Raw genomic sequence first — 27,488 nt, 5'->3', positions numbered from 1 at the left:
TCACATAAGATCCTCTAATAGAGGGACTGTTTGCTTTTCACTGCAGCGCTTCTGGTTTTCCTGACAGAGGAAAATTTTACTTGCTGAATAAATGAATAAATGAGTGTGGTAATTAAAAGCAAACTGACCCAGTTCCTTTTACCCCTTATTTTTTTTTTATATTTCCTGATGCATTGCAGTTGAGGTCGGCAACACGAACGTGACCCGTTTCTGGTTTCCTACCTTTTCTTTAAAATTACATTTCTTTTCCAAAGGATTTGTCAGCAGACACAATTCTGTGTCACTGTAGGACACATTTAGACAGATATCCAATAGCTGGCTGTGTGTGTGCACATGGTTGCCTGCCTCTGCTACCTTATATATTATAAAAAAATCCACCAAAGTGGGAACTGCTGAGTGAGATATCACAGCGACGGCTCAATATTGCAGGAAAGGAGAGGACAGATAGGAAAAGGAGTGTACCGGTGAGTTAGATAGCAGCTCAGAGAGGCAGAATTTAAATGGATTTAAAGCTGGCTGCTTGAACTCTAAGGCTACTGATGTTTTGCTCTCTGTGGAGTCCCCTGTCATTCATTGTTCCCCTTGCGATAAGGCCTAAAAGGTCAGTTTGATGCCATGTGGTAAGAGAAAAATTCAGAAATGTTCTAATCTGTCTGCAACAATCTTGGCCTTTCCAGTTTCACTTTAAGCCACCTTGTAATAATAAGTCTTTTTAATGGTTATTTCCTCTCTATTTTTTGTGTGTTAAAGTGGATGTTGTTGTGTGAGTGCCTATGTCTGTGTAAGGGATCAAATTTCAGCTGTGTACAAGTGTGTGCTAGTGTGTGAGGGACATCATGCACGTTTGAGCATGTGTGCGAGTGTAAGAGAGGGTCTTTGTGCACACACAGAGAAGCATGAGAGCTGTCTGCCAATTATGTATATTGAGTTTCTCTCCTGCTCACTTTACCTAAGTGCTCCAATTTGGCAGATGCACATAAACAGATGATCTATTGAGGAGAGACGGAGCTAAACAAGGTAAAAGGGGTGGATTGGGAAGACAGCGTAGACAAAGGGGGGTTTTCTAAAAGAATATTGGCACTGAACAGAAAACAGCCCAGGGTTTATAGGCCTTATTGAGGTTCTCTGTATAAATTTTGTATCTTTGTTTTTATTCATGCTGTGCAGAGAGACCTGTATTCAATATTCAGACTTTGAATTTCATGGATTTCATTCACTTCATTCTGTGTGACAGGGTATATAAGTTTGTTTTTTTTTCATCATCAATGCAGAATATAATGTACTTCATATATTTAGGTTTTTTTTTTGTTTTTTTTAAAAACTTTTTTCAGCAAAAACACATGAAGTAGCAACCCCAATGGCTATTTGTATATTGCTAAATACAAATCTGCAGCTATGTCAATGAAATGTTACTGAATTTATAAATTTTTTAAATTTCAAATCAAAAATGGAAAATTCTATGTTCATCACACTCAAACATTTAGTTTTGTTAATTTTGTGACTTACTGCTATTATTTATGATCAACAATAACATTTTTTACATAAATGTAAAAAAAGCATGAGGTAGACTGATAACTTTAACAGTTGTCATTGATGCACTCCAGTAAGCCACAAATGGTTGTTGTCTAAAGAAGGTCGCTTTTCACATACTGCTGCATCAGATGGAAAGTTAAGTGGAACGAAAAAAGCCTGGTGGAAAAGGGTGCCAAATAGGGTTAACCTTTGAGAGGTTTGTGAAACTTATTCAAGACATTGGAGGAGATTCATAAGGTATGAACTACGACTGAGTCAGTGTTTCTATTGCCTACACACTCCAGTTGAATCTCTTGCATGAAGCCACTAACAAACCACAGGCAACAGAAAAGGTATCGGGATGTTGCTGAATGGCCAAAGTCCTTTATTAGGATGAGAGTTTTGGAAATTAAGTCTGATGAAAGAAGCACAGAATGCATGACATCCACTGTGAAAAGATGGTTAAGAGAGCCGTTTGATCTATCGTTGGTTCAGTGTTTTTTTTTTTTTTATTAAGTCCAAAATAAGCTTCTCTTTTTAAATTGAATGATTGAAATAAATGAACTCATCAGTGATGCTGCAATGTACTGGAAGAAGGAAGTGGGGTCTCTAGGTAGGTACTATATCGATGCTTTAGGGAAAACGCCCCAGAAAAATCCACAATACCTAAAGCACCTAAAGCTGTTAATAAAACTAAAAATAAAAGGGGCAATTGTCACTACAAAAACTAGCGCTGCTAGTTAATATCAATATGACAGACAGAAATAGCTGTCAAAACTAGGATATGTGCAAAGTTGCATCCGCTTAGGCTCCTGCACAGTATCTGTTTGAAAAGAGATATCCTCTTACCTTGTGGAGGGAGAACGTGCGGACACAGAAAGTAGCCAGCTCTATTGTATCCAACAAGGTTACTTGGGTCATGCCATAGGTTTCCGTGCCACGACTTGGCCAGTACTGGTCACACTTAATCTGAGAGAAAGAAAAATGAGGAAAAAACAAAGGTTGATGGACAGATGGAGGTGTCTGCAGCAGTATGTCCAATTCTGTATATATAAAAGTTCATCTTGGGTTGACATCATAGACAAAAATGAGGCAGTGGGAGAGAAAATATAAATTCACTCAAATATAATATGCTAGTGCAGCACTCACAAAGCAAGGCCTCCTGTGGATCAAAAACACCAGGGGGCAGTGACAAACACCAGGGAAACCATCTAATGCACTTCTGAGAAAAAGCGCTAATGTACATGGAAATGACTATGACAATCACAACAGCTCATCTATTCCCAAATCCAAAAAGCATTTAAAATACTAGAGTCTCACCTAAAGCTTAGTAAGCGTGAGGTCTGTTGGAATAGATCCTACTCAGATTTCTTATTATGACGGAAAGCATTAGCTGTATTTTCTTGCCCAGTGGGAGTATCATATATCTGAAACCACTACTGTAGATCCCCACCGACCATCAAGCCACCTAATAAAGATTCATCCAGTTAAGGGGCGCGATGCGTCTGCAAACGTCTGATGAAATGTGACAGCTAGTGAAGGAGATGTGCTGCTCTCCAGCTTTCCCTCCCATTTCCTGCTGGAGCTGACACTCAAGTTCCACTGCCCGCTAATCCTGATCACGTTTGACAGGAGAGGAATGCGCATGTCGGGACGGCGGCTAGGTAAACAACTGAAAAGGGGATGGAGGGAAAGGAGAATGAGCGGAGACACCTGGGTGAGTGAGTTTGATGTTGACACAGGTTTGAGTTGACAGGATGAAACATTGCAGTTGGCTTTTTGACATTTAGCCCAAACCTTCATAGAGTAGGATATTATCACTGTCGATTCAGTAGCAGAACAAGTATTCAAGCCTCTTTTTTTTGAGGGAAAAGTAACAATCCAATGTGGGGAAAATACTTCATTACACAGAGAAGTCTTGCATTGAAAATCATGAGTGAAAGGACAGAGGGGTCAGTAGCAAAATGTACTCATTAAAATGTACTTGTCAGGGAACTGGAAGATATGACATTATTATGCATTACATTAGAGGAACATTATTGCTTATGTCTGGATTTGTTGGCAGAAATTCTATATTAAAGCTTGGTTTTGTGTTCCAAAGCTGAATAAGTGTGTGTACATGTTTGCTATTTTAATGCATGATTATAGACCTACATTTTTTTCATCTTTTAAGTAATGAGAAACCTGTTACATAACTGCTCTGGGCCAAACAAAAATGATAAAAAAAACCTTACTATGATGCATCTAATACATGCCAAGTATCTCTCTATGGTAACTTTTCCTCCAACTTCCACCATTAACAGATGGTGGTGGGAGGTTCCGGTCCTACATTCTGCAAAAGACAGTGGAACACTCTGTTACTTAAAATGAAATTATAACTTCCTGCACTACTCGGTAAGAGTGCAACTACTTGCTAACATTAACCAATGTGCAGTATCGGCTACAAATAAAATTAATCTTTGAGTAGTTTCCTAACATGACTTGGGATTTTCCTCATTTTTGTCCTTGTCAACTAAATTAACTTAGACTAAAATGTGAAGTTCATTGTCATTTAGCCAGATAATGCTAAAAGAAACAAATGTCTTCCATAGCAGAATGGCAGATTCTACTGTCTTCTAAATGTCTTTTCCATTTAAAAGACTGGCTAAGAGAAATTTGGCTTTGTCACGCCATATTTAAACACAGGAATCAGAACTTCATGAATGAAATTCAAAGTCTAAACAGCTCAGAAATGTGGACTGTTAAAAAGTTACACTTATTTTACAGAAATTATTATCTGCGCTGTAGTCATTTCCTAGTGTTTTACACTGAACATGAAAAAAAGTTTAAGCCTTCACCTTGTTCATGGTTGTGGAGGCTGCTGGGTAATAATAACCATGTTCTTTTTAAACCCATTCTCTTGAGACTTTGGCCTGACCAGAAGATGACAGAGCAGCAGGTAAAAACTAAGCTGAACTGATTTACCCGTGACTTCTCTTCCAGCCGAGTCATCATCACAACAGTTGCTGTTCTCTGTTCCCACACCATCCTCCAGAAGTCCCCGAATGTTTCTGGTAACGGACCCTGGGTGGCGATGTAAGCATTCTGCTTCCTGTAGCCATCAATGTAGTTGGCATTGATGTAGTCGCTACCCGTTATGCCTAGATGGAAAAAGAGAAGGCAGAGAGAGATCAAAAAACAGAAAGTGATGCCTAATTTCCAAGCTCAATTTATCAGCCTTGCTTTGCTCCTTATTAGCATCGCTTGTTTTGTGTCATCTGCCACAACAACTCCCAGTTTTCACATTCAGTGACAGCTAGCAAGCCAATTAAACCACATGTGTGAAAGTAAGAAATAACAGACTTGAAGAAGGCAAAACAAACAAAATAGGTTTTTAAAAAAATGCATATAGTAAAATATGTAGAGCCTGTTTCACAACCTCTCGAACCTGAAGATGTGCAAAAAAACCCAAAACAAAACAAAACAAAAAAACTGTTTTTTCATTTTAGCAACCAAAAACAATCAAACAATTATTAACAGATACATGTTTATAATTCCTTTTTCATTTATTTTTTTATGACTGCAGCACTTGTGGATTTAATTAGAAACCTCAGATTTGATCCTCAAGAATAAGACATGATCTGAGCCATAACATCTGGTCTCTAATCAGTGTAGACATAAGAAAACCCCTTCTGCAGAAGATGAGTAATGTTTTAGTAAGTATGACAGTCTGCACATGGTCCTGTCATGTTTAGTAAAAATCCTGTATATAAAGATTGCGTGTCACTAAGCTGAAGGTGTTACCCCAAGCCTTTTTGAGGGATCACAAAAGAATTGTTTATTTAACTTGTAAAATGTTTGAAGCAAGACAAAATAATGTGGTGCAAGTTAGTCTAACTGTGACAATGATAAGACCTAACAACATCAATATTTATTCAGCTAACTTCCACATCGCTTTGCTATGAAACTCTGGCGAGACGGCATCTGTGTCAGAGAGACGCGTCTCTCTGGCTGACGTCTTTGCTCTCAAGCAGCAAACAATAAAACACTCGACTGGGCTAATATAAGAGATGAGACGTGCTGAGGACAAGAACCAGAGGGAGAATGAGTAGAATCCCAAAATAAAAAAGAAAAAATGGATAAAAGTCAACGAGATGAAGGAGGAGGAGAATGTTAGGAAGGCAAAAAAGAAAGAAAGAAAGAGAAATGCAATTAAAAAGGGTACCACGTTGTAAAATTTGACTGTGCAGCCTTGGCTTTAGTCATAGCTAAGCGAACAGAGAATGGTGGCTTGCATGGATTGTTCTGCTGCGACTAATAGCAAAATCACTGCAGTGTAAAATAGAAATTTCAGACTTGATTAATTTATGTATTTATGGATGAGGCATTCTTCTTCTCTCGGTTAATTTTGCTATTCATGCTGTTGCACTGTCAAATTGGCCTGACTACTCCATGATATTGAAATCAAGTCCAAGCAGCTAGCTCAGATGAAAGGAAAAAAAAAAGGACTCCGGAGTTTGGCTTTACTGTGAACATTTCAGCGGTCCCCTAGTGATGCAGAGCCAGAACAACGTCAGCAGTGAAGGGTTAGTACCTCTGACAATGTCCCTTAAGATTTAGGAGTCAGAGGGAAAGATTCTCTGGCTCTCAGATTGGAAGAACTCAATGTCTATGACCAGTTAGAGGGAAGCCATGAGCAGTGGGTTGATCTGATGAGACAAATGGGATGTTGCAAACACTGGTTTAAGTCCGGGATCCCTTTGAGAGTGAGAAGTGAGGGCAGGCCGAAGGGATGAGCTGAAACAAGTCTCTATAATTTGCTTACATAAACTGCTTAGCTGCAACAAAGCAAGTCGAACTAAACCAAATCCTCAGTTTACAGTGTGGTTCCAACAGGGCCCTTAATAATTCAACGCAATACTTGTAAAATAAATCTTATTTTTGTTGTCCTTACGCAGGGTAAATACTTGATATGTTTTACTTTTTTATTAGACAGAGAAAGTCATCTTTGTCTCATCTAGTTTTATACACACAAAACTGAATCTGCCTCTACAGTGCCCTGCTACACTATTCAAACCCTCTTTTCAAATTACAGTCACAAACTTCAAAGGATTTTATTCTGAGTTTATGTAATGGAATGACATAAAATAGCGCATAAATTTTGAAAAGCTCTAGCAGATTTATAAAATGAAAAAAAATGACATTTTGCCTGTTTTTCTTTGAAATATAGCTTAAGCTCAGTCAGACAGATGGAGAATATATGAACATAAATTTTCTCAATTGGGTATAAGCCTGGGCTATAACTGAGCCGTTTTAACACAAACACAGCTTTTAATCTGAGCCATGTGAGTAAAGCTCTGGCTGTATGTACATCTGTTGTCCTGCTGGAAGGTGGTCCTCCACACCATTAAAGTCTTTAACAGAGTTTAAGAGGTTTGCTTCCAGGACTGGTATGCTTTCTAGTCCCATTTATCCTCCATTAACTCTGACACGTTTCCCTGTCCATGCTGAAGGAAAGGATCACCACAGCATAATACTGCCATCACCATATGCCACCAGTGTTTACGTTTTGCTCCTCCATAGCTACCATAACCTATCGCTGCCTCTCTGGTTCATGTTGTCCTTGCCTGATTTGTCTGTTTAAGGGGATAGCTGTGCTTTGGTAGGTTCTTTCCATTTTAGGATGCTGCTTCATAAAATCATTCCACTGAATTTTGTTTAAGGGGATATAAATGCCATATAAATATCATCTAATTTTAGACCCAGGTTTAATTTTTTTTCCAGTTTACAACTATATAGCAATGTGTGTGTCTGTGGTAGTGAAATAAAACAAAACCTGTGATATGACAAAATGTGAAAAAGGTAAAGCTACAATGCCTTGTACCGAAGTACATTGAGCTGACACAACTCAGTATGCAACACTCTCATAGAATTAAGGAATAACAGATTTGATTATCCATTCAGCTTCATTATTGTGGTTTTGTGTGGATACATTTTTAATATTTCTCTATTTCAGTGGTTCCCAAAGTGTGGGGCACAATGCCATTGCAGGGGGGGAGGGCGACGAATGGTGAAAAAAAAAAAACTCTCAGGGAACTGTTCATGTTTTAACCTCATTTTGCACAGAGGCTTTTTTTTAAAAAATGTATTGATGATAGCAAAGTTGAATATTGTTACAAATAAAAAAAAGAAATATGTTTGAAACAACATAGCAACTTTTTTTTATCCTACAGTATAGAATAAAAAAAAAGTTACACAAAAGTGTTTCACTGTAAAGATGGTTTGTAGTTTGTTTCGTTGCAACCTGAAGTGTGAAATAAACTTCAGTGGAGACTGAAAACAAAATATGTGTATAGGTTTATGTCTGGTTGAATGATGTGTGTGCCCAGTTGATTTTCTTTTTCTTTTGTTTGGGGGTTAGGGGAGTGGTATTTTATTGTAATCCATAGGGAGGCAGAGAAGAAAATCTTTGAGAACCACTGGGGGGGCCCAGAAGAAAATCTTTGGGAACCACTGCTCTATTCAATACAGCTGTAGGTCTTCGTGTCATCTAATTTTAGACCCAAAACTTAATCTGCCTGTAGATGTGCTCCTCTCAAAAATGGTGAGTGCAGGGAGTGCTGCCGAGTCTTACCTTCGATGGGAGCCAAGATGACTCGGGAGTGGTCGTAGGCGATGACGTTGGCGTAACGATTTTTAGGCTTGTTCACCTCCAGGTTGGAGTGCTCCCAGGTGAACTGCTGGCCTGGATCAATAGACTGATAGGAGGCAGAGATAGCAGAAACATGCACAAATAAAGAAGTAATCACAGGAGCCGTGAGAGGAGCTGAGCTACAACAATACAGCTTCGGTGATGCAAAGACGAAAGAGACACTGAGGAGGTGATTTCACTTAAAGAAAAACATCCTGCTATGTTGAACATCTGCTTTCTGACTGCTTGAAATACAGCAGCTGCTAAAGTACCAGGTGCACAGTGACAAATAACTGTATTGATCAAGGTAGCATCTCTTCTGCTATGATGAAGGGAACAACGCTGGACCGGATGCCTCTTTGAAATACAAGAATTCGCAATAAATCTTTCTGTGGCTTTTCAGAAAAATTAAGCATCTCGTTACATCTAGTTTGTATGGCATCAAATAAACGTTTGGTGTAGAGATTGAGGGTTAAATTATAATTTCAACAGGGACTGGAAGGATAGAATGAGGCCAAACTGCATATAATTATCATAGTGACAAGATTCTACTGTGTTTGAGTCACAGCTTGTATTTATGCCTGGTTTCTGACCCATATATTCTCTCCACACAGCTTCCTTATCCTAACCTCCTAATTAGGGGTGTAGCAATGTAACAATGTTTCTAGGCAAAATGAAGTATGTCTGAGTCCTGTTGCTGCCAGCATGTGATTTTGTCTGGCAAATATTGCGGCTGTGCTTTAGAGTCTTATTTTATAATAAGAAAGGTGGTACTTATTGAGATGTGTACCACATTGTGGGCACTTGGTAGAAGAAAGAAACAGTGACAGATAAGATTCAACTATTAGCCACTAATGACACTGAAGCTGGCATCTGATTTGTAGCGTCCTTTCGGCACTGTAATAGGCTTCAATAATGATTGAAGCCTATGATCAGTTACAATACTGATTGTACTGGTCATCACATTGGCATAATTTTCAGGAGGCTGACATGTCCGTATTAAAAGTCAGTTTTTTAATGGGTCTTCTGTAACGTCCAAATTGTCTAACAACCTGAAATTTTGGGTTGTCATTAGCTAACAACAACAACCCAATGGCCATTATATTTATAATAATAGGCCATTATTATAAAATTAAAATTAAAATTAACACAAAATTATAACGACTAATATATACGAGTGGTATATATCTTTCTGTGTGAAATAAATCTATAACTTTGTATACTGCTGAAAAAAATCAACTTTTTATGACATTCTAATTTCTTGAGATCAACTTATAATCTACATTACATTAATCTATACTTATAACAAGTTCTTAAAAATAACATTTTGTGAGGCTTTTACTTTACTCAAAACAGATTTTTAGATTTCCAAATAATGTGGCTGAAAATTTTGCCAGGTTTCATTCTAAGGAATGAAATATTGCATGTTATCTTATTATAAGATCTGAATTATAAACTATCTTTACCAAGGTAGTGCATTTTATAAGACTCTTTACGACTTTCATTTTTCTCTTCATGCTCTCCCAGAAATGCAGATATCTCTTCTGTTAAAGCTATTGCTTTACTATTTACTTTTATTTCTGCAATATGTCTATCCTTTGTAAAATATTTTCCGATTACACACAATTTGCCTGAAAACTGTGAGCATATCTATGCTTTATGTGTTTCTATTAAAGAGTCACATAAAGGAAACAAATAGCGTAAATGTTCAAAAACGGTAGGAAATAAAATCCAGTTTGCCCAGTAAAACTATAATTTCCCTGTCTTCTTCCTAATCTGTGATATAGTGCCTATCAGTGGACGGCAGCCCCTGCCGAGAAGAGAAGCCTTGCATTGCATAGCGTAGCTCCTGAGAGTATCCTCAGGATCTGCAGGTGAAAGCGTTGTTGTCTTTTCATCGCTGCTCCTGCATCCGATTATCTCCTCCTTATCTCCATTCCCCTGCTGTGATGCCTTGCTCTGCCTCCGCTCGGTGAATCTTCATCATTAACCAAACCTCTCCACCTCATCTCTCCCTCTCTCTCTCTCTTTTTGCGCTCCAGTTTCCCCCTCTTCTTCTCCCTCCTCTCTTACATACAGCCTGGCTAAAACCCAATCAGTCAAAGCCCCTGCAGAGCTGCGCTTGGCAAGCCAGGGCGCAGGAAAGAACGGTCATTCATCAAGAAAATAACGAAATTAAAATTACACTTCTCTATTTAATTTGGCCATTTATTTTTTCTGGGGGGGCAGTTGTTTGAGGATGGGCGGGCGGACAGTGAGAGAGGGGAAAAAGGACAGAGATGAGCCGCTGTCTGGAGGCTCTTTCTCAAAACAGAGTAATTAGAACTTGTAGCCCTGGCACTATTTCTCTCGTTTTCTACCCCCTCCCCAGCGGAAGGCACAAACTCATCCCATTTGGTATACAGTACAAATGCCGGGCTCTTGAATAATAGATACCCAAGAAATGCTGGACTGCTATGAGAAGTCATTATCCACCAACATCCACCAGCAGGCATGATGACGACAATCTATGCCTCTGTACCGGCTTTTTACTTTAAGCTGGCGGGCAATGAGGCGTCAGGCTCTGTGATTTAGGAATGGTGAGTAGAGAATATTGCTTGTATGCAAACGAGAGCTGATTCAGCGCTCCTGATTTCTAATCAACTCTGGTGTCATTTATAACCGCAGCCGACTCACAGCTCAGACAGCTCAGTTATACACCCTGCACACACTTTACACACAGACACAGGCTCTTAAACACACACCAAGCCTGGCTGTCTTTGCAGAGCTCTGGGTAGGAAAATAGACTATATCTCTATTGTAGAGGAAAGAAAATCTTTAGTCTAAGTTCATTGGCGTGTGTAAATAATGTCAATATTTCTTTTGTGCATGAAGAAATATCTATTTTCCCATTTCCGTAATGTATTGCAGTAGAGATAATGATTCTATTCAGCAAAGAATTTGAAGAAATTGGGTTTGGCAGTTCAGGAACTACAACAACAAACTAAAGCAAATTTTACGTGATTGATCTTGATAATTATCCTGCTTTACTACGTAACAGAAGTGAGTCTTTTGTCCTGTTCCAGTGAAAACACAATAAGGCAGACATCAATACTCTAGGACCTTTAAACCCTGGGCCCGCTCACCTCGTATTCCTGGGAGAGTTTGAGGTTGTCATTAGCTTTGAGAAGTTCGGTGTGCTCAGCCAGCTCCGAGATAGGGATCGGAGGATGATTCATCATACCTGTTCGCCAAGGAAATTGACAGGAATTCCATGTGGGAGAGGAAAAGGAAAAAGGTTCATTAGTATAGCAAAGGGGCCAAAGGTTCAAAAGCTAGAAATTACATGTTTTAACAGGTGAGGATTTATTGGTTGTGCAACAATGAGGGCTAGGTTTTAGTGATGGGGAAGCTTGAGACGAATACACAGTGAACAAACTAATAAACAAACAAAAAAAAAAATAGTGATTTAAGAGTTACCAGGCCAGAGCTCAAAGTTAGAGGTTTTTTAATCTGGGTTGAACCTTTTTATTTTTGATTGAAAGGATCTAGCAACACTAACCTGCACAGCAAATGTAATTTTTTTCCCCACTATTCAAAATGCTGCTGAAAAAACGAGCACAATGGCCTCAACAATCAAAGGCATTGTCAATTTATATTGACTTCAATCCCACAAGAATAAAAGTGCAACATATTTTTGGAAAAATCAAAATCAAAAGACATCTTAAATAATTTTTTATTCTCTCAATAAATGTTAAGAAATCATTTGTACTGCAAAGTAAAGATAAAAAAAGAACAAATTTCATTATAGCTGCTTCAAACAAGAAAACTGCATAATTTAAACAATAAAACCACTCAGGAAAGACTAACGATGTTTTTTTTTCTTCAGAATCCACCAAAAATATTTGGAGTAAGATAAAAAAACTACAATAATGGTGCCTTTTGTGCACTTCCCTCTATCTCTGCACTCTATCTCTACACTGTCACATCTTTCAGAAGCTTACTAGTGGTCTTTATTCTAAGTATTGTTATTATATATGGCTATATAACAAGTTAAAAGTTGATTTAGATAAATCAACCTTTATGTGGAAGATGTTTAAATGAATAGAGCAAAAGATTTTTAAAATCAAAATAAACTTGCTCTGCATTTATTTCCAGATCATAAATCTTGCCAATCTCACTGTCGTGTCTTTGTGCAATGAGAATAAAATAAGTCCAAATCTAAATTTAGTTTACTGAAGGCATTCAAAAAATTCAATGCGGTTTTATAGATTTATTTTTGGGTGTGTCATGCTTAAAAATTTGTCTTCAATTAGGCATAAACTTTTGGACGTATCTAAAGTAAACTGGGGAAAAAATCCATCAAAGTAAAATCTGAAATAAATTTGGACTATTTCGATTACTTTTTTGAAAAACCCACTACCTATCTTTTCCCCTCAACTTCTGTATTTGGTTCGTTGTTTTGTATATTTGAAAAAGAAGTTGTACAAAAGTAAATAAAAACAATTTTCCTGTGTTTTGTCCTATTATCTGGTTTCTGATAGCAAACAAAAATTTCACAAATGTAAAATCTAAAATCTCAATTCCTTACATCTAAAAATGTTCTAATAAATCTAATAAAATTAAAATCTGATTTTATCTAACATACCCTCTGTTATTAATTCAAAATGCCACTGACTTGCTTTGTGGTTAGTCGTATCTTTTAAATGCTTACTTCATCACCGTCTGAATGGAAAACTACAAAAATTGAACTCAAGCCCTGACCTGGGAGTTTGGGGGGTTATGGTGGAGGAGGTGAACGGGGGATCAGGGAGTTTATGAGTGTGAGTGAACCTGAGTGACACAGTGAGCTGCTCTATTGTAGTCTGCAGCAGAATTAGAAAAAAAAAGAAAAGAAAAAGTGTCTTCGTTCATCTGCTAGTTCTCTCAAACCAATGAGTTCAAGATAGATATCCTGACCTTTAAGTAGAACATTCTAAGTTACATTTTCCATCTGCACTTTCTATAAATCCTAACATACACTCTAATGGGTACAACCCTTTCACTTACATAAAGAAATTCTGATTTTTGTTATTTTACAATTTTTTTTTTTAATATTGCTCAGCAATGCTCAGCAAAAGTCAGGCAATGAAACACTGAACTACCATAGATTGTAACAGTGTCGTTGTATGTGGCCTGGCAAGATTTACGTTAGTTAGCACTTTTGTATTTCTAATAAGAGGCCTCTTAGTCTGCTGAGCATTGAGGTCAAAAGCCAACATCATCTTGAAATCTTCATTCAGAAAAGTTAGTCAGGGTTAATTGGGCATGTAAATTGGAATAATCACATTAAGTACCCTTAATTTTCCCTTTCAAACAGTCCCCCAATGTCACAAGGGTCGCTCATGTTTTGGTTGCTTTTGTTGTACTTAAGCGGGGGCTCGACGCTCTTCGCTGACAGTTTTCATTAGTAACGGTACTTTCATTTACATTGAGAGAACAATGAGGCACTAAATTACATGAGGATTACTACGCATATGCAAGACAAATGGAGATGACACTCAAATGAATGTAGTCGCATCCTACAAAAATTAATAGTATACTACAAAAGAACCAGAACACACACACCGAGACGATCAGCTAAGTGAGTAACTCTTTGTATTGAATATTTCTGTGACTCATTGGGAATTTCTGTTTCATTGCAATATTCTGATCACAAAAAAGGTGGGACAAGGAAACATAAAAACTTTTCAAAGTTTTACTCAATTTTCTTGACACAAGCAAATTATACTGGTGAAGGGCTGAGAATGCATTTTATGCCCAAGCAAACTGAAATATGCATCAGGAATATGTGCAAAAAACTGCTAATTAAATTTCCTGCATTTTAGTTAGCTTCAAATTTAGTGACAGAAGGTAAACTACAAGAGAAATAAGTAAATGTAAATGCAAATGAGGAATCCCTACTTCTCCATGAGAAGAGAGATCAAAGAGTGTTGGTGTTGAAGCTGTGCATGTGTGGTTGTGTTTACAGAAGTTCCAGATATAATTAAAATTCAGTTTTTCTCTGTTTATTGCTCAAATTAAAGTCTGCAGATAAGTTACTCCAATGCTTAGAGACACTACACACGGTTTACTACACACTGTTCTTGGGTTTTGTCTTGTTCTTGAGAAAAATGGTTTTAGCCTTTCTACACACACTGTAGAACAGCTGAACTAAGCTTTTCTTCTAAATATCAAATGAGATGCACATCAAAAAACAGCCAGGGGTCAGAATCATACAACAATATTCTTTTGATCAGCTCTGATTATTGATTGACAGGTCAAATCTTTGTCGTTCTTTCATAGTCATTAAGTGTATCAAAACCCACTATTTTCTCTAAACACACCTACTAACATGATTTGATGTTTTAATACTCTGTTGTGAGTTCAGAAGAAATCTGAGAAGGGTTGGAAACATGAATAAAGAGGGTTACTCTTTTAACCCTTTATCTTAATTTTCTCTGTCAAAGAGCCTGCAGCACATTTTTCTTTTTTGTGTTATAATCCTTAAGAACAAAGAAAAGCTAGAATCTGGATTATCAAAAAAAAAAGAATGAAAGAAAAGAAATCAGCATTGGCTAGAAAAATGCTTATTAATCTTCCATTTTCCTAGGTAAATTGTTATTATAGCACGTACCCAAAGATAAGTGACCAAAAGTCACCGTACTCATTTAATTCAAACTTGATTGTACAAAGTATTATAGTAGACAAACTCGACAATGACAAAAATATTATTTTCCCACCCTAGATGTTAAGCTCATATCCCTCACTCAAACAAACAATGACAAACTTGTCTATCCTTGCCCAGAGTAGTTCATTTCATTTTCACTGCAATGTAAATGTGATCAGTGAACACAGAAAGAAAACAAACCAGGTCCCAATTACACATTTCCAATATACAGATTTGCAGCTGATGTGCCAGAGAAATGAAATGATTCCTTAAGATAAGCCGAGCCAAAAACCTATTTATGATGTTGCATATTTCCATATAAAAAGGAAAGAAGTCTGCGGGTAAGCAACTAAAATAAAAAAAGGGAGAAAGTGAGAGGAAACTCTTTCCCTCGGATGATTCTTTTTCAGCAAGAGGGGGGTGATCAAATGTCGAGCCATTGTTTTGCACTGCTTTAATTAATTCTGCTCGTTATCTCATAGTGCAGAAAATACCCCGTTTTGGTGGGGAATGGAAATGGAGCAGTGCTGGTGAAGGAGGAGGAGGCAGAACAACAAGGAGTTGTGAAAGACAAAGAGGAATTACACAGATTGTGCTCCCATTACAAAAACATTTTTAAAGCATCTATACATAAGCAGAAGTGACTGCACAGGTTATTTATGCAAGGTGGATTAATGCACAGCCAACAGCCCTTCAGGGTGACATGATGGGCATCCAATTAAAATAAAAATTGTAATTAAAAGCTCAGTATACTAATAGAAAGCAACATAATAATTGACTCAAATTTGGTGAATTGTGGGAAGAAAATGTGATTTGAAAATTTGTAAACTGAGACAAGCAAAGCTAGAAAACAACACATAAAAAAAGATAAAAAATAAATATTTAAAATAATCTGGTAAAGATATTCTAAAATCATGAAGACTAACTTTCATAGTCAAAATCTGCTTCACTCTGAGGACTGCTTAGACCAGAATCTGTAAAGAACAATAAAAATAGGAGACAGTGGGTTCAACGACCTGCATTGCAACATTAAAGGCAAAATAAACAGGTAAAGTGATAAAATGCCATGAAGGAAAGCACAAAGGCGATATAGCAGGTTTTGTTATTAGAACCATCAGTTTATACTTGAAGAACAGACATTTAACCAGATATAAAAAATAAGGTCAAACTTTGTAGAGCTGACCAGGCTTTTACTATCACCAGCAAACACAGTGCCCTAATAAAAGTATTGGCAAAACCTATCCATCCACATGCTGCAATGTATTTAGTGGACGTACAGGTCAACCCTTCTCACTGTCTAAGCATCTATTCCTGAGAAAGTACAATATCCCATCTTCCTCTACTGTCGAAACCAACTTCAGAATGTCAGGGCTAACTCGGAACTGACATCCGGTCAGTTTATATAAACATATAAACAGTTTATATAAACATATAAACAGTTTATATCCAGTCAGTATATTTATATACTTATATATGTTTATATATTTATAACACAGTAGTGTTTATATCCTCTGTTATTTAATGAAAACCTGGGAAGCACTCTGGGCATTGGTACTTGAGATCATTATAAATACCCAGAACTGTTTAAATGTGTCAAGGGAGAATAAGTGGCATGTAAAGGGGGCTGAAAACTTATGCACACTGCACCGTTCAGATTTTCACCTGTAAAACAATTTAAAAACCATGTGTTGGTCTATCATATAAAATCTCAATAAGACACATTGCAATTTGTGGGTTTCAATTGACAACATTAGAAAATTAAGGGGTATGAATACTTTTGCAAAGTATTGTGGTACTATACCAGTACCACGGCTCTCTTCAATAGAGAGACTATTTTTTTTCACAAGTGTCAGCCTCTGCAACTAAAAGGGAGAGACTCCACATTAACAGTTAAAGATTAACTAAAGAAAGTTGATCTGCAACCGCAAAGCTTTCAGATTTATCATTTGAGAAAACAGAGGACATGACATGAAAGTTGGGGGAACAAGCCCATGTTTTATGGTAAAAACTAACTTTGAATGGTTTCTTTGTCTGTAGCTTCTCACTGAGACCCTGGAAGTAAAAGGTGTGGAAAAAGATCTGCATTCCTGGTTGACAGCTTTGGAGCAACAGATGATGGAAGTCAGAGCTCTTAGGGAATCTTATCTCCTGTAAAAGCAAGGTTCTCTGAGGTCAAGTCAGACCAAGGCTATACTAGGGCTGAATAATATCTATCCAAATAGTCAGAGAAAATTACTATTTTAACCTAAACATACAATTAAAAAAATGTAATTTAGTGGGATGTGTCAAATTTGCCTGTGACTAAATTTAAGTGCTGGCAGACAAGTTCTGGCTACCATAAAATTGACTTGTTCTGTATGATTCGGCACAACAAAGCTTTTTGCTCGTCACACATTGATATAAACTGGCATAACAGCAACAGTGCCAAGCTTTAGGTGAGTTTACCTTGTTTAGACATCTTAGTGCAAAGACATCACACTAGCAGCGTCAAGCGACAGCAAAGGGCTGAAGACACTGAACATCCCTCTCTTCCTAATTGATTTGTGACAATGACTAATTAAGCCTTACGGGTGGTACTCTGATCCCCTGTCTCTGAACGTCATTCATCACAGCAGGGAGGAGGTGCAGGCATGTCTGATTCTGTTTATGTGCGAGTGTGTGCCGTGTCTGTGATTTGACAGCGCTGTGAGGAGGAGGGCACGCTTGTTAAAGTCACTACCGTAATCGGGAGAAACATGTAGGTTGGTGATACCTACAAGTGTACTGGCTGGTGCTGGTGTGATTTTCAATGTATGCAATGACTTTTTCTGCAAGGAAATATTTGATTTGTATGTGCCGATATAATAAAGTGTTTTTTTTTTTTTTCTTCCAGCCAGAATCATGGGGGTGTCAAGTGTTGCACAAGATGCTGAAGTGGTGGGTAAAGTTGAAGAAAAGCAGATATGGAGGCAAAATAAAGAAAGAAAATAACAGAGGTGACAAAAGGTAAATTCAGTTGAGCTGTTCTGTAAAGGGATTTTTATTTATAAAGGGGAAGATATTTCATAAAGATATACAGTACAGACCAAAAGTTTGGACTCACCTTTTAATTCAATGAGTTTCCTTTATTTTCATGACTATTGACATTGTAGATTCACACTGAAGGCATCAAAACTATGAATAACACATGTGGAAATATGCACTAAACAAAAAAGTGTACAACTACTGAAAATACCCCTTATATTCTAGTTTCTTCAAAGTAGTAACCTCTTGCTATGATTACTGCTTTGCACACACTCTGCATTTTCTTGATGAGCTTCAAGAGGTCGTCACCTGAAATGGTTTTCACTTCATAGGTGCCCTGTCAGGTTAATAAGTGGGATTTCTTGCCTTATAAATAGTCATGAAAATAAAGAAAACCCATTGAATTAGAATGTGTGTCCAAACTTTTGGTCTGTACTATATATGAAATAGGTTCGCATATTTGAATATTGGTGTTTAATAATGCTGTTGATTAAATTATAATTTTTTAATCAGTTAAAAAAAAAAAATTTACTGACAGTAGACAAATGAAGAAAAACATTTTTAATTTTTCTGTAGTACCTTTCTGATCCAGAACCTGCACAATATGTATTTTAATTAGTCAAAGTTAAATATGTATTTGCCTGCAAGAGTCAGCTCATTCAGACGAGCCCCAGAGCCAAAAGGTTATGAAAATGCTCTGGCAGCTCCTGGAGGCTGGCGCTAAAACAAAATGAGTGTTTTTAAAAGTTACTGCAAAGCAGAAGCTGAGTGTCAACTAACAGAAGGCAGCTGCAGCCACAAGCAGCAGGGCAGTATTTTTGTGCTTTTAAAAAAAATTAATAAACATACACAACAAAGTGTATCAAAGATTTTCTACTGTAAGCAAATTCTAGCTTCTCTCCACTCATTTAGTTGGATGTAAAAACTTCAGGGGACACTAAATCTAGATGCCATTTTTCACTACACAATCTAGTGCAAAATCTTCTTACAATTCAGCTCTATACAGAAACAATCCTTAGGTAGTCCTAAAATCAAAAAAGGTCTGTTTTGCCAAATGTATCCAATAATACAACAGCCTTAAGCTTATATTAATCTTTTTTTGCTTACCTTTGTGTGTTTGGGATGTTATTTGTTTGCACCTTTTCAGGGTGGACAAGTATAATTCTTTATTTATCTTATTTCCAAACCACACTGTTGTGTAACAAGAGTCAGTCAGTCTCTTATCCCTGTGGTTATGCGGCATTACTTGGCAGATTAAAATATATGGGTTAGCACTTTGGGGAAAAGAAATCCAATCAAATCTCAGTGTTTAATTTTCTAAGAAGCAGCTTATGCATAAAACAAAACAACAAAAAAATAGTTTTTTATTGAGAGAGTGTGTTCTTCTCTTCAACTTTATGTACTTTCACAGCTTTGTTTGGAAATATAAATTGAATTATTGAATTAGTATTATTGCCATTATTGAGTGAACTCTATGAACCATGGATTGGAATACTTTGAACGGTGGAACAAATCCAAAAGACTTTGCTACATTAGTAATAAGCCACTTTCAAAAGACTTTTTAAAAGCTCGGCCTCTGACACCTTCAGGCATTTTTGTCATGATTTATGTAATGTGTGAGGAGGCACAGAGGTTGAGGTTAAATGTTGCACCTTTTAGTGGGAAAGGGAAGTAGTTGCAAAACTTAGTGGGGAAGTAGCTGTGAAGTAGGGAAAGGTAGGACTCCACTTATTGATTCTGAGATCCATGTTTTGTTTCTGTAAGGTCTATGTGCAGTAAAAGTCAAAGTGGCCTGAATAAGACAAGGCTACACTACTGTGGAAATAAGTTTAGTAATATGAACTGGTTGTGCCATCATTTATCAGTTATTAATTTTTTTTTCATATAATACGATGAGAAATTAAATGATGTTTCAAGATATTTACTGTAGACAAGTGCAGAATATTTTATCTCATTTTGTACTTTGGTTTTTATTGGGATATATGTTGCATGTATATCTATTTATTGCATGATAACCAAATGTGATGTTTGCTTTTTATGTCTTTGAAATCAGAAAGGTTACCAATTTCAACAATTTATTTAACCGTTTATGGTTTCAGGGCAACATTTTTTTATTTGAGAGCTACTTCAATTTAAATCATGACTAGTTTTTCTAGCTTTTGACAGTATTATTCACCTAACATCCTTTTTATTTTTGAAGAAAGAAAAGGGAAGACATAGAAAAAAGTGAGAAAATGGCAGAGTATGGTCAGAGATAGACAGCAGATATCAACTTAGTTGTGCTGCTTTAGGCTTTTGGCCATATTTGCTAATTAAATCCCAGGCACAAAGAACAATTGTGACAAAACTAGACATTTTCTGCCCAAAGGAGTTGGAGGATTTCTTTGTGAGGCTGACACATTACCTACAGGCTTCAGAGCACACACACAACCACACACAGTGAACACACTCTTGAATAAGACTTTGCAGATTGGAAACATAATCAAAAACATATTTTATGTTCCTCAGCACTAGAGGTCACTGAGCTCACACAGCCAATGTGGCATATGCTCTGTTGCATTTGAGAGGCCTTGGATAACTGCACTGGGACTATGCCAATTGAACAATGGATGCTATTAGCTGATGGGAATGTTCACAAATGCTCACCGGCCCTCTTAATTGGGCAAAAATGTCCACTCAAATTAAATTTCCTGGGTGTTGAGATAAAGAGAGCAGCCAAGTCTGTGGAACAATTTAAGGGTTGCTAAATGAGAACACTTGCTTTATATAAAGTCTCTGCATATACCAGTACTAGTAAATGTTATGGGAAAATGGAGCATTAGATTGTAACATAAGTTTTTAATCCATCATGAAAAAGAGCTGGAAAATGGAGCAGCAGATGGCAAGCAGTCAAGCAAAGTTTTACAGCGAGGGTGGTCATTGGAAATTGAAATAACCACAAAGAACGTTTCAGAAAAAAATAAACATGGCAAACAGGATGATCCAATGAACTTGACCATTTCTTTGGCTAAGTGGGAATGTGCACCTCCTTTCAATCACACTTTTCTAAAATCTGACACGAAGAAGTGTGTTTAGCCCAAAGAAACAAACTCCAGGCAGCATGTCTGAACTCCCAAAGTAGCTGAAGAGGGATGCTCTATTTTGAAATCTGAGCCTTTTGATGGTGTAGAGGCTGGCCACTGCTGACAGACGGATGACTGAAAGACATCTGGGCTCAGAGACAGAGGCATAAAAGAAAGAAATAAAAAACAACTGAAAAGAAAACAGGCTGCATCAGTTTTTACCCCCAACTCCAAAATATTTCCTCTTTTTTGGTTGTTTACAGAAACAGGTAAGGAAAACCCAATGAGGAATATTTTTTTTTCTAAAAGGTTCCATGTCAAAATAAATATTAAGCAGAAGTCTACATTAAAAACACAGGGCTTCATGTAAAAACTAAATTGTTGTTTTTTGGTGGATTCAGCGCTAACACACCAACATCTGCAATTAGTGTAAAGAAATCACAGTGCATTTTAAAAGTATTCATACCCCTTGAACACTTTTTTCAATTCTAACCAAGAATCTGTGACAATGCATAACATGTAAATAAAGCTCAATGCATTATATATATATGTACATTTTTTTACTTCTCTTAAATTGCCAAGGAAACCAAACCAGCACATTTTACATATTTCCTGAAGGATGTTTAAAATATGTTTAGGAAATTATTTTGCAAGCATGTACTTGAAATGCCAATGTTGTTAGTATAATGCCGATGCTCTACCAGAACACAACTTAAAGCTTATTACTGAGCAGCTGAAGCTAAACAATCCTGATTCACTTATGTCTCAAACAAACAAAACAAACTGTATATTCAACTTTAACCAAATCATGAGAACCACAACTGGAGCAAAACAAGAAATTCCAAAACCACAATAAAAAAAAGGTCTTATGGGAAATGAAGGAAAACATGTCAAATGAACTGTAGAAGCCAAATAGAATGTGTGAAGAATGTAATTTGCTCAGTTACAAACATCAGAGCTTTTAGCTTGGACGAACATCAGAAGAAAAGAAAGACAAAAGTGGAACCATGTAAAACCCCAAAGGACAAAACAGGATTTGTATCCAGTTTAACAATCATAATTTCTTGCAATTTGTTAATCATTATTGGCTAATTGGTACATGGGGATATGGGAAATGTAGAAATATGGCATGTAGTCAGTTAGAGAGGCAAAATAATGAACACAAAAAGGTAGAACATAAGTAAAACTATGTCGGATTTTATGCACAATTTGTCAGTGAACAGTTGGATTTTTTGTTCTGTAAAAGTGAATTAACTGTGCTATCTTTTTAGTCTAAAATAATAGAATGCAAAAAGTAAAAACCTGTAATTTACTGTAACATTCGGCAGTAAATCCCTTTGAAAAATCAATAAATCTGAAGAATCCCTACAATTATTCTATATGGAGGTTGAACAGTGTTTTAGTTCTACGTTAAAGTCATTAAAACACTAACCCTCATTACCCTACCCCTACAACTGGTTCATGCCTCCTATTGGTTTATGCCACTTCATAAAAAAAGACCACAACTCTGCCATAGTTGTAATAAAACATGTAGCACAAATATTCTTATGCAAATAGAGTTTTACAGAGAATAATATCAATAATGTGAATGTGCCTCCCTACCTGGAGTTTGGAAGTTGATGCGTCTCATTTCCACAGGGTCTGTGGGATGGTGGGGTGTAATATCTGCATTGTTAAGCAGACATTTTGTGCGTGGCTCAGACTCTTTTCTTTTCCGACTATGGAGAAAAAAAGAGCAGAGAAGCATAACGATGACAAACCATTGACAAGGGAGGAACATGAAGTCAAAGTGTTGTCCAAAAGAAAATTTTATTGTCAACACCTTTTCCCCCATTTTTTGATGAAAGCCACCACTCAAACCCAGAATGTTAGTTGTCAACAGAAGTATAGTTAAATGCATAATAATTAGCCTTGTTTCTAAATGTATTACCTATTTAGTCAAGAACATTAAACTTTTTAAGGCTTTGACTTTAAGACAAAGCACCTTTTGGAAAAACAAAAACAAAAAAAACGTGCACCTCTGTACAGCAAGAGCTCAAGATCCACTAGTGTTCTTCATATTCTATGAAGGCAGGTTACTCCCTTCTTTTGTAAAATGCACTGAATCTAAGTAAGACTACACCTTACCTGTCTGGTTTGCTGTTTCCAGAGAATGCAACAGGAGCCAAATAAATATATAAAGATGGTAAAAACACAACACACAAGGAGAAAGGGAGAGGGGGAGGCAAGAAGAGATATAAATCAATAGAGAGCAGTTTAAAATTCACAGGGGTCACTGCAGGGGTCGCAAAAAAGCGAGATGAAGTTCATCAGCATCTGAAGGGATGAGTGTGTGTAAACGTGTCTGCAGATGTGTCACAGGGTGAAAATACGTCAGTGCTTTATGGAATGTAGCTAAGCGCATGCATTTGTGAACATACGAGTGTTTTGTGTGGGCGTGTGTTGGCGTGTGTGTGAGGGCACAGATACAGCGAGGAGAGGGGAATGTCAGGGCCAAGGGCAGACCCGGGAAACACTATTCACAAGGGAGAGAAGGGGGAAGCAGGGCGGGAGTAGTGGTGTAAGCATAAGATGAAGAGAAAGAGAATGGAGAAAAAAGAAAGAGATCCAAGGAGAGATGTTACTCTCCCTAACCACCAAGACTGAGGTAAGGCAAGGTCAGACAGCGGGGGGATCATCTGACAGTAGAAGGCTACACTTGTATTGCTCACCCCAGCCCTGGTACCCCTTTCGATAATTCAGGAATCTCCTCATGTGTATAGAAACTAGCTCTCACACTTGAGTTCTAACTTCTAGGATGTGAAGATAAAGGAAACAGATAGCTGTGAAACAAGGGCAGCCTATTGACCTGATCCGTCGCTTTTTGCAGCTCTTTTATCGAGCTTGGATAGAGCAGCTGATAATTACTGCAAGCGTATCACTGAAAGCAATGAAAACCTAACTTAAACTAAACTGAAATTAATCAATTTGGAAGCATTTGTTTTTTTAAATAACCAGAAATAATTTAAATAAATATCTCAGAACATAAAACTGATTCTTCTGAGTTGAGATTTTTGATCTTCTTAAAGAATCTCATCATCTCTTATTTCTCCAATCAGCTCACTTCTCACAGTCATCTTTTATCAAAGCAAAGCTTCTTTCACATTTGCATGCAACAATGTTATTGGGTCTTTGGACATCATGCTGCAATGAATACAAAACACGACCCCGCTTCAGCATGCTTCCTGACATGCAATTATTTCCCAATAACCCAATTCCTCACATAAACTATCAATAACCAGTTCAACATCAAATAATGAGAACACATTGTGATATTGCTAGACATGTGGAAAATTGAATTTTTATAGCACATTTAGTCCAAATAACAAAACATGGCATGGAGTTTGAGATTTAATGAGCATATGCCTGGAGCAGGGACTAAAACTGCAAAGCCTTGTTTCAGCTCAAAATGGCAAGTTTAGAGTAATAATAGTGAGATGATATAATCTTTAACATCCGACAAAAAGCTCATTTAGTGGCAAAATATGGGCAAAGTAAAACTACCTGAAGCCAATCGGCAATTTCCCATTATTTAACGTTGAACAATTTTATTTTTAGAGTGCTGTCTAAATTATATTACGAGATGATTATTCCAATTATTCCAAATCGAACTCACTTTTTCAAAAGGAGAATGGAGATGACAATGCCAATGATGAAGACCACAGCCAAGACGGGGCCGACCACCCATATGAGTCCATCACCAGTCTCTACTGGCAAAGGATCCACCACCAACTCTGGAGTCATCACTGTGTCAGTAAACTGGCTGGTTGCAAACATTTTCTGATAGAGAAAAAAACAAAAACAGAATATAAAATGAGTAACATAGTGACAATTAAAATATATGAGTAAAATTGTCAGCAGGCCAGGTTAGAGTTGCACTGATCAGAGATTTTGTGGTCAGCTTCTAATATTAATTATGACAAGCTTAATACAAACAAAATGTAAATAAAACGAAAGGGGACACTTATAATTGTTATAATATCTCTATCTGCACGCCTGAGGCAAAAGTGAACACCTAAATGAGTTTCTGAAAAGCTAAATTGGCTAAAACAAAGCAACTTAAATGTACTGAACTGAAATGAACCTGAAACTCACCCCCACAGTGGAGTTGAGTTCAGCCAGCAGGAAGAAGACATATTCCTGACCAGGTTCGAGGGGCTTATTCTCGCAGCTGCTCAGGGGGTGGTCATATCCCACTGTGAAGGTGGAGGGCAGCTTCTTGAAGCAGGCTGCGATGTAGGCACTCCGCTGGTCCAGTTGAGCCAGCTGACGCCGCGAACGGCGCTTTGAGATCACATCCCTCAGTAGCTGTTCAAAGTTAAGATGGTATTAGTTCATCTCATTCACATTTTTCTTTCCATATTGCAAATCCTACATATGTCTCAAATTATTTGGATTTATTAAGGGTGTGTTTTCATTCTGGCTTAAAATCTTTCTGAAATTATATATATATATATACAGTATATATATATTTCATGAACCACATACATTTTGAAAATCAAAATGCTAGGCATTACTCATAAGACAATAGGGCCATTTAAAATAAGAACTAAATAAATTTCAATTTAGCTTTTTCTAATTTTATTTTATTTTAAACAATAGTAATTGCATATACCCTTCCAAATAACCAGTGGGAACATCTGTTTTGGTACTGCAACATTCAATTACTGACCGGTTTTTTTGTTTCTTCTGGTATCTTGATGATTTAACATCTGTACTGAGTTGCACATGTTTGAGGTTGTAATGCTTCCTTTCCATTTGCCTAATCTTTGAATCTCTCCACTGATTTAAGTCAGAACTGTGGCAAAGTCACACCAAAATACTGATAATGCTTTCAGTCAGAAGAAACATGTTAGTAAAATTAAAATATAACTTTAAAACTAAATTTTCCAGCGGTATGAATAACCTTAGGCTTAACTGTACATGATATTGTCAGTTAAAGAATGATAAAAAATAAATAATTTTGTAAGATTAATTTTGTTATTCTTCAACAAATTACTTGAGTGTCTTCAGTAGATGAAACTGCTTGTGAATAAAATAAAATGCAATGCCAACTAAAGCTACATGGCATTCGGAAGAAAAGAAAGAAACATTCAACCTTCTGCATTCTTTTTAGACTGCGGGCACAAACCATGGGGAATGTGTGTAATCCCAATTCCAAAAGGAATGGTTGTCGTTGATTTAGCACCAAAGGTGACCCCCAGCTATGGGAAGAATTGGAGAAGACTGCATAATTCTGTCTTCTGCCTGCTATGGGGGATAAATTTGCATTGCTGAGATGTTCTAATGCCTATGCCCACTCTGGTAAATGGTGTTTACAACACTGCTCGCATTTACAACCATTGATTCGACAAACACAGAATCTCTAAGAGAAAACACAAAATTCCTCTGTGGAGAAGAGTTTCTTCCTACCCGGCATACATATCATGTGATTTCTCCAGTGCAACCCTGTGTCCTTCTCTACTGTGGAGGATTTACTACATTTTAAGAAACCTAATATCTTTAAGAGATCTTACCTCTTCTATGTCCATCTCATCAGGATTCTTCAAGTTTTTAACTGTTCCTGATGTTCTTTTAAGAGGCACCACAACCACATAGAAGTTCCTGCAAATGTACCAGGAAAGCAAACATCTGAAGGTGTAAAGTTTTTTCTTTATTACTTAGTTCTAACTAACTGCAAGACTTAAGAATTTTTTACTAATATGTGCACTATCCATAAGAAGGCTGTGATGTAGTGCCTACTGGTATAGTAGGCAATACCAACATATTGTTCTATACTCACTTGACATCCCCACTGTTGAATGATGGAAAAGACATAGTGAGCTTGTTCTCAGCCTCAGCGTAGATATCCAGTTTGGGTTTCTTGATCAGAATGAAGGGTGCCGTACTGGCTGTCACACGATGCCTGGGTTCACCCTCCAGGCCTTCTTGGCATTTCACCCCAAATTTATAGGTAACGCTGTGTCTGAGCCCAGTGATGTATGCCTTCAACTTCCTAGCATCCACGTCCATCTTTTGCCCGTTATACTCAATCTAGATTTCAACATATTAAAATTTTAACTTTTAGAACATAGCCGTATAAACTGGTAAATAAATAGGTAACAGAGAAACTAAGAATTGTGTTCTTAAAATTAGTTGTTTTTTTTTTCAAAATATGAATGACAGTCAAACAATCATATAAAAACATTGTACAGGTTCAAATTTAGTTTATTCCAAGGACTCTACTTGGCATATCTTTTTAAGCTCACCATGCATTTGTATGGTGATCCTCTATCTGAAAACTTCCACCCAAGGACTATTGTTGTCTTGGTGGCCCACTTAACAGTAAAATTCTTTGGGACATCTGTTGACAAGACAAATGTGAGAAAAGAAAAAAACAGATCGAACAATAAATCAAACAAATAGAGACAAAAAGAGGAATAAATGAATAAGTTCGGCTCTAAAACAAAAGCTGCTCCTCCCCTGCAATGTTCCTCTGGGTTAAAGAGTGAATGCAACGGTGATCTGTGATTGGCTGGGAGAAGGGGAATGCCAC

General features: G+C 37.1%; 1 protein-coding gene across 16 annotated transcripts in view; it reads right to left on the bottom strand.

Annotated features, from left to right (window-relative positions):
* Positions 1-27,488, bottom strand: part of ptprsa (protein tyrosine phosphatase receptor type Sa) — a 254,745-nt gene that overhangs the window by 22,532 nt on the left and 204,725 nt on the right. For 11 of the 16 annotated variants that reach the window (XM_028028092.1, XM_028028091.1, XM_028028093.1 and 8 more), the window contains 12 exons: positions 27,202-27,296; positions 26,736-26,986; positions 26,470-26,557; positions 25,049-25,261; positions 24,570-24,733; positions 23,042-23,053; positions 22,517-22,632; positions 15,776-15,823; positions 11,308-11,405; positions 8,126-8,249; positions 4,477-4,652; positions 2,362-2,481 (listed from right to left, as the gene is read on the bottom strand). In XM_028028092.1, coding sequence (XP_027883893.1) covers positions 2,362-2,481; positions 4,477-4,652; positions 8,126-8,249; positions 11,308-11,405; positions 15,776-15,823; positions 22,517-22,632; positions 23,042-23,053; positions 24,570-24,733; positions 25,049-25,261; positions 26,470-26,557; positions 26,736-26,986; positions 27,202-27,296 — 1,505 coding nt within the window. The remainder of the gene's footprint in view (positions 1-2,361; positions 2,482-4,476; positions 4,653-8,125; positions 8,250-11,307; positions 11,406-15,775; positions 15,824-22,516; positions 22,633-23,041; positions 23,054-24,569; positions 24,734-25,048; positions 25,262-26,469; positions 26,558-26,735; positions 26,987-27,201; positions 27,297-27,488) is intronic. The other 5 variants (XM_028028099.1, XM_028028105.1, XM_028028106.1 and 2 more) reach the window with 3 other exon arrangements.

The sequence above is a fragment of the Xiphophorus couchianus genome, chromosome 9, assembly GCF_001444195.1.
Source record: "Xiphophorus couchianus chromosome 9, X_couchianus-1.0, whole genome shotgun sequence".
Lineage (NCBI taxonomy): Eukaryota > Metazoa > Chordata > Actinopteri > Cyprinodontiformes > Poeciliidae > Xiphophorus > Xiphophorus couchianus.
The sequence above is the reverse complement of the archived record's forward strand: the minus strand, read 5'-3'. Positions and strand labels throughout refer to the sequence as shown.